The following is a 13,886-nucleotide window of genomic DNA, read 5'->3' on the forward strand; positions in this document are numbered from 1 at the left end:
GGGTTACGCAACACAGATGCCTTGAACACAAACAAAGAGCATTATGTTGCTTTATTTTGGTCTTGGTATGCATGTTTGTGTGAGGGTGGGCGCTCCTATTCCACATTTTCTTCACATGGATCAACATATTTTGCTGTTTATGTTTTCCCCACTGTCTCTGCATTCTTGTTTAGCCGTGAAATAGCCAACATCTTCCTCTTTCTCACAACCACTCAGAGCACAGTTTTCAATCAGATTAGAACAGCACATTCTGTTCTGATTAACTTCCTGATGACTGTGTATCCTTGAATGAACCCGCCCCCGTGCTTTTAGTTACAATGACACTCAATCAGACACTAGCTTGTATTCACTGAATTCTGCAGCGAAGTTTGTACTTGAAGAAGACTAGCCAATTCATTCATTAGGACTGGTTCTAGAGATTACAATATTGTTCAGGTACGATGGATATTGAGGAATGTTGCCTACATTACCCAACACTTTGTTGTCATGGAATGAGAGCCAACAATGCTAACAATAATAGCTAGGCTAGGCTATTTATAAAGAAGGATACACAGATAAGAACAATCCATTTTACCCTTACTGGTATCGATATCCCATCACTTGAACAGCCTTGGCTATAGCCAACAGCCTTGGCTATAGCCTACCCCTAGACGCTTGATAATTTCTCGATCACTCTGCATTAAAACTTGAAATGTGCATGGAGTAACAAAACCAGAAGGCTATTTGTAAATATAGATGACATGATTATTAAGTCCACTCACAAGTTGAATTTTAAAGATGTTAGCCTAACTGTTAACCTAAATCACTGTGACAATAAACTCATTCTTAGACGGGGTTTGAGGGTTTTGGTTTAATTGAGCTGACAACAAAAGTTGTTTAATGAGTGTTTTTAAAACGTTTTGCTGGAATTCTAGAGGAGAGGCAGTCATTGGAGCGTTAGTCAACGTTATAATTAACCCTCAACTACAGTAGCCTACTGTCTTTCGGCTGATGAGTCGTCAGTAGCCTACAATAGCTAACTTTATTGGGGATGAAATTCAATTCACTCTTGCAAACCCACACAAGAAGTAGAAAGACTGCACTGTCTTGGTAGGCTATTGTGTGTATTACTATGCATCAACTAGGCTATTTTTAGCTGAGTTGAGATGCACGCCAGGCTTTTTATTTTATATGAAGTTGCATAATTATAGGCCTAATTAAATTTCAGTTCAGACATGTGGAATCCTGACAGAATCAGATGGCAGTTGTGTTATTCCTATAGACATATAGATACTTGATTTTACAGCAATACGTTCGAATATTCAAAAGGTTGAGGCTGATGTTGTGTAGGCTAACTATATTTAACAATTAGTTAACCGCTAAGGGTATGCGTACTGTAGCCTACATCACCGGTCAGAAATAAACAGCAATGGTGACATTAGCCTAAGCTCCATGCTTTCCCTAAAGCACTTGTTAAAATGAAATTACCCTGCTTTTGAAATTGTAAGCATATCTTCTGATGGTCGTTAAGTTCTGCATCCTACGCATAATGTTCAAATGTGAAATGCAGCCCAACACAGATTCAGTAGCCTACAAAATTACTTATTTTATATTTGTAATTATTCCAGGTGGTGTGCTTATCGTCTCGTCGATAATAACGCATTGAACCGAGGAGTGCAATGTTTATATGAACTGTTCATCTGAGCCCCCGAGGACAGAACAGTGCTGTACAGGCTGTTCCCGGTAGCGCCGGCGTTCGGCACAGAACGGGTTACAGGTCAGGGTGTCTACTGGAACACAGTGTTCTCGTCAGAGGAGCTACAGTACAGCCGGAACATTGTGTTACTATGTGGCTACCTTCCAAGACCTGCCCTTAATTTTTTACTCTAAATCACCCTCCCCTTCGTTCTCCCCGCCTCTTACCCGGTGTCATTTCTATTCAGTTCTCCATGTGGTCCAAACTAGCATGTTGATCGTCACTTCTGTCTGTGGTATTGGGTGTAAAAAAAAACTATGGACAGAACATTTAGTTCCCTGGTTATGAGAAGGCGGGCTTAAACTAAACGGAATAGCGTGCGCTGCTGTATCACTGGCAATACAGGCTACCGGCTGAAACTACAGGCTATATACAACAAAATATACACGGAGGGAGAGAATAATCAAAACAAATAGTAAGTCATATCTTTATCGACATTTATTTGATTTGTATCTTCAATCTTAGAGCGTAGAGCGGATATAGGCTAGATCGTATTGATAAGTTTTTGTTCCTGATATGACACTCACCTTATATTCAAATTTGTCTGTTCTTTAGATTGCAATTGGTTCTGTTGAATTCAATTTCAGTGTTAATAATCAGGATACCTTTTATTCTATTTTCCTTATTCTTTTATTTTCCTCGCGTGACATACTTGATCTGTTCTTTGCACATATTAGGCCATATACCTATAGCTATATGCTTGTCTTAAGTACATATTTCCACTGATAATCCTGGGAAATAGTTTATTTGCATAATTCCTTAAACAGTCTAATGTTTCTAGTCTAATGACGGCTCTCTCTTTCACTCACTCACACACACAACCCCCCCCCCCCCCCCCCCCACACACACACACACACACATGTAGGCATTAAGCACAAATTCAGAAAAACTGCATAAGAAATAGTAGCCAATGAGGTTAACATTGGAGAAATATAGGCAAGTTCTTTATGGATGTGTTGTGAATTGGAAAAGAATATGCAGTATAGTCAGTTCATCAGGCCAATATTTTCTTCTGGGGTTGGACTCTATAATGGTTCATTGCAAATGCCTTCTCAACAGCCAAAACTGGAGTGCTGTATTGGTCCTTTTTCAGCAAGGATACAAGTTATAGACTAGTTAAGGACAGCTTAAAGCCAGGTGGAAGTAAAGACTGTGTAATGATTCATCTGTGAGAGAGAGTCAGAGACAGTCAGTTATGTAGTTCCCAGAAATGATGTGCATAAAGTCTACAGCAATGGAATTGAGAGATCTGTTATTCTACATCTGATTTATAATTGCCATATGAAGTAACTATTTTCCTGTGGTAGATCAGAGAATACATACAGATAATGTACTTTTAGTGTGGACAATGTTTTGCTTCATTCATTGTCAGTAACTGTCAGCTTGAAGTCATACTTACTTGCAAAATAGCATTGACGCATTAGGTTTGAGAGCTTGAAAGCACAGCCTATCTGTTGAGTGACCATGAGCTACCAGGACTGAATGTTCACTGGTTTGTGGTTTTCTGTTCCTTCATTTCTCAGCAGGGTTCTGAGTTCCATGCTTATAAGACACATAGCACTATCCATATAAAAACATCAATAATTTGCCATACACTGTCCTTTGTAAAAGTGTACATGGACAAGAATAAAATGTTACCTACCTTCCCATCATTGTCACAATTTTGTTTTTTAATTATGTTATGGAAACCCACCTCCCCACAAATGCACTTATTTTACATATTGTATATCCTGATGTATCAGATTTATAAATAAATCCTTCAGATTTTGGGACAGGCAATTTAATGAATTTATATTTGCCCATTGCCATTCTAAGCAGATGCTGTGTTGTGTTGTGACTAAGTGGGTTTCAAATTGGTGAACACCATCCGATTGTGCCAGGGAACTCTGAACAGACGGAACATAGTGTTCCCCACGCACGCACGCACGCACGCACACTCACACACACACACACACACACACACACACACACACACACACACACACACACACACACACATGTGCACACACTCACACATGCACACACCCACACACACACACACACTCATAAGCCCTTTCATTCTTGGTTAGGAACACAGACATACAGTATAATATACACACGCAAATAGACACCGGCACTTATGTGTTAACAAGTTTCAAGGTCAATGTAGGCATAACAAGCAATTTTAATTTCATATATAAATATTAAATCTGTTAATAACCAGCATGCTTATTAACAGGTTCCATGTATGTCTTTTTATATTTTTTTTACTTGGTGTCCACTTTATTCAATAATACTATTTCCGGAAGCTATATTTTACAGTGCACATTTTGTCGACATAAAGGTAGGTAAACTGAAGAACAAAGAACAACTGAAACTGTATACTGCTGTGTCTACTGCCTACCTGACCTCATTCACTAAATTAGTCTTTGTTAGACAATTGTGCTAATTGGAAAATAAATGCAAGAACAACAGTTCAGAAAGGCAGAAGGCACAGATGTTGAAGGAGTATAGGAAAATAGAGCATAGGGTATAAAACTGACCTTAAATGTTGACTAAATGTTAATCTGACCAAAAAATTCTGTTTCTAACTCTCTTCAAGGTTATTACCTGTATTTCTCAGAAACTTTGTATAGGTTTATTTTAGGTTGCATGTTTAATAAAGGGTTTATATACTGTACCAATAGAGAGGTAGTTAAATATTTTACAATTTACGTACCATAGGCTGGAAAAGGACTCACATCCTGCAGGTCTGTTAGAATGTTGCATCGAGGAACAGGAGCTAAACTATGACTTGTGCTTTTAGTTTTGCTACCTTAGCTGCCACAGATAAAATTGGTGAATTAAGACGTGATAATACGTATGTCATCCATCATAGTTTATTCAACAAACCTGTAATGATTATTATTTATTTTTATCAAAAGCACTTACGGTGGGGGGGGGGGGGTCTTCTGGACAATCTGTCCAATTATATCAAGGCTTTAGAATGCTTTATCCATGTGATCTATTTTGCAAGCTGAACTTGAACATCAGTCCAGGTATTTGTCTGTGTGTTCTTTGAATGAATAAAGGGAGAGCTGTCATGTAATGTAATGGCCACCTTTTTATTTAAATGTCTTGCGGTGCACTATGGATAAGGTTGATTTAAGAAGAAAGGTTTATTGGTCTCACAGCAACGCACATGCACGCATACAGGGAGCGGCGACACTGGGAAACACGCACACACATGCAGGAAGACACATGCAGCAAGATTTATTTGTACTGAGGGAGACCTATCATCCACCTTTTTATGAAAAAAAAAGAAAATCCACCAATAGTTGCCCAATTGTTTGTGTATTTCTTTGTTTCTACAGGAATAGAAGGGCCTGCCCGGGTGCAGAGATGACCACTGATAAGGATCTGTGTATGCATGGCCAGTCTGTTCCAGTGGTTTTTACAACAAAGGGCATTGACATCACTCCTAATAAAGACCAGGGAGTTTACAAGGTATTGGGAGGGTTTAACAATCTAGGCAATTTCTCAGTTTGAATTTAAGACATCATTTTGGTACACACACAAACATAAACCTTGGTGTACCAACGCACTTTTTAATACCTGTGCAGATGCTTTTTTGCATGTACACGTGTATACATGTACACACACAGCTGCGCACACCAATGTTATGAAAAGATGAAATAATCCACCCTTGGAATTGCACCTCATTCTGAGCTCAAATTTGATGTTCATTGTATTTCCAGGTGATAAAACGGCAGGGACAGGATGGGGACAGACCCATGATTGGAGACAGGGTGACTGTTCATTACACTGGCAGACTACTCAATGGGAAGAAGTTTGATTCGAGTCTAGATCGCAAAGAGCCTTTTTGCTTCAATCTGGGAAGGGGTAAGGGAACTCACTATTGAGCACTTTTTATGTCAGTGTGCTTTTAAAACATCCACTCTTGACTGTACATGGAATCTATGCACAGAAGGTTTTTTTTCGTTATTTTTAAGATTGTTAACTGTATTAAACACAATTTCTTAATGGTTGACGTGCAAGTGTAAACACCCAAGTCTATTTTCCATCACTGAAGTACTTTTTGTTATATTCATGCCATAGGGCAGGTAATTAAGGCCTGGGACATTGCCTTGGCTACCATGCAGAGAGGAGAAGTCTGCATGCTCCTCTGTAAACAAGAGTATTCCTATGGATCTGCTGGAAGCCCACCCAAAATACCTCCCAACTCATCACTACTGTTTGAGGTGAGTGGCAGCACAAGTTTGACTTTTTAATGTTTTTTATTAGCTTTTTTTCATGCTCCTAAAGTTGAAAATAACTTTGAGTCTAGTTTCAAGTTTTGTGTTCGAGTGTCTGTATAGAAAAAAACGAAATGTACACAAATTATGTCATTCAGGCCGACCCTGGGGGGGTGCCCCACAGTTTGAGAATGCCTGCTCAAAGCCATTTTCTTAACTACCTTTACTTGATAAGTACTGCTTAAGATAAAACAGGAAATAGTTTCTCAAGTAATACTTAGTTATCATATTTATTCTTGTAGGATACTAGTAGTACAAGCAGACACGTATTTCAGTACTGCAGCTATATTAGTCTACTCTAATTAAAACAACAACGTTGCTCAGGATTCAAACCTCTTAAAGAGCCTCCTTAGTAGACTACTCAGAGTATTACAGATTATTTAGAGGATGTGCAGGGTGCGCATCTCTGCCACTTAAAGTGCAAACTGTAACGTGGCCACTGCGGGTCAGGAAGCCCTTCCCTCATGTAGGCTGGAGCATCGAGCTCAACAATCCTGCTTGGGAAGTGCCAAGCACATGGGTTTCTCACCAAATCTCACAGACAGTTGCTTTTCTTACAGTGTTGTGCTGTAGCTTGAGACCCCGTCCTATTATGCCTTGCAGGGTATTTATGATGTGAGTTGACTCACCAGAGATCTGATATAACAGCAATATTAACAATCAGTGCAGATAAGTGCAGATCAAGCCCAAGAGAACCTTAAGGAACTACTTATGCAATTACTTGGCCCTTGCAATTTCTGCTGTTGAACCAGGTGGATGGTTGCATGTGTGTGTGTGTGTTTTCTGCAGGTGGAACTACTAAACTTTGAGGGAGAGGTGCTCACTGACGATGGTGGGATCATCAGGAGGATAAAGGTGAAAGGGGAGAGCTTCAATAATCCCAACGAAGGGTCCACTGTTGAAGGTACAGGGGCCTCTCAGGGTGGCCTGTCTTTGACTGTCCCTTATTAAGTAAAATCTTTGAATGCCTTCTTACAAGTGTAGTTGAGTGGTTTCCAAATGATTAGTTGATGCTTATGTATGTCTGGCATTCACATCCCCTAGTTCACCTCGAAGGCAGCTGTGAGGGTTGTCTGTTTGACTCAAGAGATGTACACTTTATTGTGGGTGAGGCTGATGACAAGAGGATTCCTCTGGGAGTTGACCGGGCTATGGAGAAGATGCAGAAAGGAGAGTGCTGCTTGCTTTATTTAAAACCCAAGTAAGTTTGGCGTAACTTCAATATACTTCCTATTGCAAAATTGGTGAACAATGCTTACCAAGGAGACATATTATTGGTTAAACCTATTAAATGCAGTTTACACAGTGCCAGGAATTTTCAGTCATAACACGTTCTCTGCTTCTGTAGATATGCATTTGGTAAAGAGGGTAATCCAGAGTTCAAGATCGGACCAAACACAGAAGTGGTATATGAAGTTACACTTAAAGATTTTCAGAAGGTGAGTTTCTAATAAGGTAAAGCAGTTGATTAGCTGATGTTGAAATAATAGCTTCCAATAAAATAATCAAATTGCCTGTGTGATTTTAAGTCCAAAGAATCCTGGGAAATGGACTTGAGTGAAAAACTTGATATGGCTGTTGGAATCAAACATAAAGGAAACCATTTTTACAAGGTACAGAATCCATATAGTATTTTTTTTATAACCAGTGTATACCTTATTTTACATGTTAAAGACATCTGAAACAGACATTGTTTCATCATTTCATGCCGTTCCTTAAGCTGCGATTAACATGCAATGAGAAACAGAATCTGACTAACATCAACGGAACAAAACTTTAGGACAATAACACACTTTGCATATTATTTCAGTCTTTGAGGAAAGTTCGAGGAGTTTTCTCTTCTCCCTTACCTACATGCGACTTATTACACATCTCCCCAAGATCTTGACTAATTTTCTCATGTTTAGGGGAGTTCACATGACACACCTTAGAGAGAACTCTGATTAGTCACTTAACTGAGCCCAAGTGTTTTTCTGTGCTAGGCCGGGCGGTATTATCAGGCAGTTATTCAGTATCAGCGCATCGTGTCCTGGCTGGAAATGGAGTGTGGGACAGGTGTGGAGCAACAACAGAGGATCCGGGACTTGCTCATGTTGTCCCAGCTCAACCTAGCCCTGTGTTTCTTGCGACTGAAGGACTTTTCACAAGCAATAGATAACTGCAACAAGGTAAATACTGCACACATACACCTGCTTTACATTATCATCACACTAAACAGATCACTTTGGGGTTTTTCAAAAAAATAAACAGAAAATGTTTTATGATCTCTTCCAATAATCTTTAATCTTAAAATGTGTAATTTTTTGGTCTAATCATCCATTCATTCACAAATGCATCAAGTCAATCAAGCGTTTTCAAGCATAAGCCTCCAGTCATGACTTGTTTTGGGTGGCAACCACATGCTTTATTTAAAAGACTCACAGTAGGTGTAAAGAAACAAAAACACTTGTTCATAACATTATTCTTCATAATTAAATGTAAATATTGAGATGAGAGGAAAGGGCAAGATTACATTTCCTACAGTACAAATAGTTTCATTTACATTTTCCAGAATAATAGAAAACTAGCCTTGCTACATGTTTAGACACAAGCTTATAGACACCCTGGTGGAGTTTGGTTGATCTTTTAGTCAAGGTGGGGCCTTTTAGCAGCCCATTGGACATGTTGATCTGTTTTAATTTTTATATATGAATAGCCATTGTTGTAAAATGTGTGTGTGTGTGTGTCCCAGGTCATAGAAGTGGATGGGAAGAATGAGAAGGCGTTGTACCGTCGTGGGGAGGCTCGGCTCCTTCGTAATGAGTTTGGCTTGGCCTTGACTGACTTCCGGCAAGTGCTGCAGGTCAACTCCTCAAATCAAGCAGCCCGCGCTCAAATTTCCATTTGCCAGCGGAAGATCCGGGAACACCATGAACGGGACAAGATAATCTACGCCAACATGTTCCAGAAATTTGCTGAACATGACGCTAAGGTATGTAAATGTCAAAAATCTTTGTTATAAATATTGATTCACTTGACAATATCTTATGCTCTTGTCCCATGTATCTATTTAATTAAAAAGCTGTGATATTCTGTCCCAGTACTAGTCTTTACAATGTCCATTTGCAGTAATTTTTATAAAGCCAAATCTTATGCTGACTTTTGACAAGATTATAGTAGTTATAATCAGGGGCGCCGTATAGGGGGGAAAAGTTTGGACGATTCTAAGGGCCGCTGACTGACAGGGGCCCCAAAAAATTGAAAAACGAATAGAAATGATCAAAAAATATTAATATATATTTTATATTTCATGGGGTCCAAAATTCCTGGTGGCGCCCCTGGTTATAATGTAACTGATATTGCTTGGCTCAACGGCAAAGACATTGACAAACTGGATGTCATGGTCAGGAAGATTCACTTTGTTAATCATATACTGACACCTAGTGGTAAAGGTCCTCAACTGCGTTGCCCATATTTATTGAGATTTGGGGACAGAACCTTCCCTGGTTTGTAGAGGTGTGACAAGATCTCGTGCCACTTTCAAAAAGTTTGTGTGGCAGTATTGTGGTTACCTGGTGTATCGTCACATTCCTATCTGTTTGTCTTACGGCAGGTGGGGAAGATGAAGAGGAGGAGGGATGACGGTGGGAGGACAGACGAGAACAGTCACCTGGGCGTTAGAAGACGACGCAAAAGTCAAGACTGCCCGTGATGCTGTTGATGTTCAGAAGAAAGGGACAAGGGGGCAGGCCTCCCATTGTTTACCACACAGAGACCAGGGGTTTGAGGCAGGACTGGGGCGGGACTAGCCCCGAGACCCATCTCAGTGCCCATCGTGCTGTTCCTGCATGAGAGGCTGGGTATGAGTGAAAACAGCTGCAAACATTCAGTCACATGGAATCAACAATCTTGGGTAATATCTTGAACGTCAAAGTGCCGATGACCAATGCCCAAAGTTAAAATATTCCAAACAAATGCAAAGTTGCAAGTTATTTAAAATGATATGACACATCACATGTAATTGGTGCTTTGCATACAATGCACTTTTGCCCTATTTATATTAATATGTACTTACAATACGAACTCTTCTTTTCATGAAGATTGAAAACTGCATGTGTAACATGCAGCCCCACACCTCTATATGCGCACTTAAAGTTAGCATTCTTTTGATAACGAATGAATCAGACCTAATACAGTACAGTTAGTATATTGTTACATTATCTGTTTAGTCACAGTTGTTATGCACAAGGTGCACAAGGTAACAATTTTGGTGGCATTGCCATAGATTTTCATAGTCCTCAATACACAGTTTGACCTTGTGAAACACATAGGTGCAATGTTGCAGACAATCTTGATTGACCCAGGAGCACAGAAAATCAGTTGCCCAGTTGCCCATATTATTCGGAAACATGTGCTTCAGACATATGCATAGAAACTCAAACCTTATACCAGGGGCAGATACAACAGGTGAAACGTGAGATGAGGTGTTTTTTGCAGTTTTACAATGGTTTTTGAATTTGAAAATTTTGTAATAGACTATTGGGAATGTAGAAAGTTATATTTAAAACATTACATAAATCAGCATGTCATATCTTAGAAGTGCCAACTCACACTGGGAGTCGGCATTTTGGCAGAAATTGTAAAACCACCAATGTTGTCTTTTCAAGGAAATACCATGACTTGCGCCTGGATACATTCTTGGCTTTAAATTTGAGATGTTTGTTTTACATTGGTTTGCTATCAGAGCCTGGGGGTGTCTTTAATACAGTATGAAACAAAACATTGTAAGTGTGTGTCTTTTTAAAATTCTATTCATAATTCTTTTATTTTGTTTCAACTAATGTATCCCTCATGTTGTGCTGATATATCACTCAACCACCAAAATATTTTTCAGAGAATGACAAGTTTCATACATGTAACATCCTATAACATTTGATCACCAAAACAAACTTTTACGGGACACAACTTCAACCTCTGAATCTTAATTACACAACTGATCTCCATCTGCCAATCACAATGTGTCAAAACCTGAGACCACTCAATAGAAATTTTAGTGGTAGGTGCCAATATAAAATGTATGTTATTCCAATCAGGATAGTTAACTGTGGTTGAACTCATTGGTGGATATGCTGATGTCAGTCCTCTGAAGAGCGCGGCTGTGTGGGATAATGTCAGGTACTGTAAACATTTCTTGTCCAATCGCTAACTGTCTCAACATGATCTGAAACCAAAACAGATATGTAACAACAAGCTTGTTAACTTACTCTGAGTAAGGCAGGCTTATAAAAGATTCTAGAACTGGGACAACTTAACAGTACCCCTAGCAACATCCTTACTGCTGCCTACACAAATATTCTAAAAAGGAATAAATAGTTTCCGACACAAAGGACACAGTTTAGGTGGTACAGAGAACAAAAATAGGGATCAATGTAAAGAAGTATGACTGCGTACCATTATGAATTTGTGACTACACGTTAATATATGAAGAAGAGAGATACATATGCAATACTAACAATTGTTGTATACTGTATATATGCTATGCATTGTCAATGTCAATAAAGTGTCTCTTAAGACATGACAATGTGAAGAGGCCCTTCACATCCCAATCCGAGATTTATAGTGTCCCATCTTACAACACTTTTATATTTAATAAACTAGGAGATACTCTGAAATTGGCTTTTTGCAAAACATCACACACATATGTAATCTTAGACAACTACCCTGTGCCTCTTCTATTATTGAGTAAGCTACATACAGTACAAGCCTGCTGTAATCAACACTCAGGTTGGACTCAAATGTGTTGCTGAGTTTGAGATTCAACAAAAGCTTAACATGAGGCCCAACAGAGCTAAACTCTTTTACAAGTGAACCCCCCAAAACCTTTTTTGATAATTAGTTTTTTTGTAATTGTTTCAAAAGCTTTACTGATACGGATACATAACACTTTAAGCTGTTAAATGGGAAAAACCCAGCACACTGACCAAATAGAAATTTTGGTTCAATCCATTTAGAAACATTTTCCAATTATTATTGCATATGATTACAGAAAAAGGCATTTTTATTTCTTACATCACCATCAAAAATGTATAATGTACATATTATACCACACTTTACATTTACAACTGTTGCCCGTAATTGTTTTCTGTACAAAGGAAACCTCTCAATGCCATACTTCATATAAAAACATACTATATTGTACATGTGAAAGAATACAATTTGGATACTGAAATATCATATAAGCGGAGCTAGTTCAGGCATGGAACGGGGGCAGCGTGCGCCATATCACCCATCGCCGTGTTCTCAGCCCATAGGCTTAGCTTGATAGGCGGCGCTATAAAGTCACACACATGCACGCACACACGTACACATGCACGCACACGCGTCCTCGATAACCCTTGTGTTCTGCGCTGCTGTTACCCACCTCCATCCCCTTCGCCCCCATGTGTTCTTCCTGTGGGGGATTTAACTTGTTGCTCCCTGGCTCGTGTCATGCATGCTGCAATGAAGGCAGGGAGCGCTTCCCCATGTACATCCATTCCGCCAATGTTAAACCATTTGTCATGTGTATGAATAAATGGTGAAATCGATCACGTGAGTGTCTTGACTGAACTTACAGTTAAAGAAGATTTTAAGTTTGCTGATGAATTAACAGACTCAGAGAACTGTGAAAACAGTTCACACAATGATTACACAATGTCTAACACCCTCTCCTATGTCCCTGTGTTAAAAAATATTTGGAACTGGTTAAAGCACAACCTGTCAGAGTTTGGCATGTGACCTGGCAACTTCACTAAAACCTTTTCAACCTTCCACTCAGAAGACCGATAAGTACAGTAATATTTACTCTTACGAGTCGCAGTAAAAGGAAGTATAAATCCAATGTCGGTAGTACAGTGTTGAGCAAGTTTGTTCCAGGGGAAACACTACCTCAGATTAATCTAACAATACCCCAACACACCGTGTTGTAAAGTCAGGAGACATGTCCTTCACTTCAACGTCAGCTCAAATATAATGGCATGCAGACTCTATGTTCTGGCTGCTTAGTTTTGTGTGCTAAGTGATTACAGTACCAGCTCTTCGATATGTCTGAATGCTTGTAGACCCCTGTCTCCACATAAAGCTCTAGTCTTAATCTGGTCAGATTCATTTAGAAATACTTTCTTTTGTGACTTTGTCAAGGGAAGATCCATTGATGGAGCGCAGAGGATTGAGATTCTCTGAAGAAGAAGAGAACAGATTTTTTGTGAGAAACTCGACTAGTATTATCATGTTCAAACAACAGGGTAAATTAAGTGAAAACAGCAAACTAAATGCATTTGGAAAATGCTTTTTCTTCTATCTAATTTAGCTACAAGCCAAAAGGGATAGATTCCCCTCTCAGTACCTGTCTCAGTGTTCCAGGAGTGACACTCATAACGTAGATCATCCAGAGAGGAACCAAGAGTGTTGAGGAGAGAGTGAACCACCAGCCAAGGGCATAACCCCACCATGGATACTCAGTTTTGTTGTTGAACTTGAGAGGAGTGTACTTGACCAAGGAGAAGACAAACGTTGCCTGAAATAAGAGTGGTTGTAAACATAATTTACCTATGCAGTATAATAGTGACTAATTTATATATATATAGTACTGTGCAAAAGTCTTAGGCACACTTTTGTTTTTAAGTGAATCAAAAATGCTTTAAGAAAAAATTAAATAAAAAGATTGAATAAATATACTTCTGCATGAATACATAAGACAAAAATGAATATATAAGACAATATTCATGTTAAAAATATTTTGTGCCTAAGACTTCTGCACAGTACTGTATGTATTTGACAAATAGTCAAACAAAACAAATACACTTCTTAATTAACATAAACTTTAACTAACAGATGTTGTGCAACATCTGTTGAGGCAT

The 13,886-nt window shown here is 39.0% G+C and overlaps 2 protein-coding genes across 2 annotated transcripts in view; one reads left to right on the top strand and one right to left on the bottom strand.

Annotated features, from left to right (window-relative positions):
* Window positions 1–1,898: 1,898 nt before the first annotated feature.
* On the top strand, window positions 1,899–10,768 carry fkbp5 (FKBP prolyl isomerase 5). The gene is made up of 11 exons (XM_084705650.1): window positions 1,899–2,150; window positions 5,068–5,200; window positions 5,452–5,596; window positions 5,813–5,955; window positions 6,799–6,913; window positions 7,054–7,210; window positions 7,358–7,448; window positions 7,539–7,622; window positions 7,992–8,177; window positions 8,741–8,980; window positions 9,602–10,768. Exons 2-11 carry the CDS (start codon window positions 5,096–5,098, stop codon window positions 9,698–9,700), a joined length of 1,365 nt encoding a protein of 454 aa, XP_084561776.1. The 5' UTR covers window positions 1,899–2,150; window positions 5,068–5,095; the 3' UTR covers window positions 9,701–10,768.
* Window positions 10,769–12,028: 1,260 nt separating this feature from the next.
* Window positions 12,029–13,886, bottom strand: part of slc6a22.1 (solute carrier family 6 member 22, tandem duplicate 1) — a 34,226-nt gene continuing 32,368 nt past the window's right edge. The window contains exons 14-15 of the mRNA XM_084705647.1: window positions 13,373–13,543; window positions 12,029–13,205 (exon numbers count right to left, since the gene is read on the bottom strand). Of these exons, the coding sequence (XP_084561773.1) occupies window positions 13,050–13,205; window positions 13,373–13,543 (327 nt within the window). The 3' untranslated portion in view covers window positions 12,029–13,049. The remainder of the gene's footprint in view (window positions 13,206–13,372; window positions 13,544–13,886) is intronic.

Source organism: Hypomesus nipponensis, chromosome 9 (assembly GCF_054491055.1).
Source record: "Hypomesus nipponensis isolate SF chromosome 9, ASM5449105v1, whole genome shotgun sequence".
Taxonomy (NCBI): domain Eukaryota; kingdom Metazoa; phylum Chordata; class Actinopteri; order Osmeriformes; family Osmeridae; genus Hypomesus; species Hypomesus nipponensis.

What these genes read in the sequence shown, in the direction of transcription:
- fkbp5 (XM_084705650.1), top strand. Translation starts at nt 5,096, where the DNA reads ATGACCACTGATAAGGATCTGTGTATGCATGGCCAGTCTGTTCCAGTG. An exon ending in AAGACCAGGGAGTTTACAAG is followed by an intron (nt 5,201 to 5,451) that starts GTATTGGGAGGG and finishes TTGTATTTCCAG; the next exon opens with GTGATAAAACGGCAGGGACA. An exon ending in CAATAGATAACTGCAACAAG is followed by an intron (nt 8,178 to 8,740) that starts GTAAATACTGCA and finishes TGTGTGTCCCAG; the next exon opens with GTCATAGAAGTGGATGGGAA.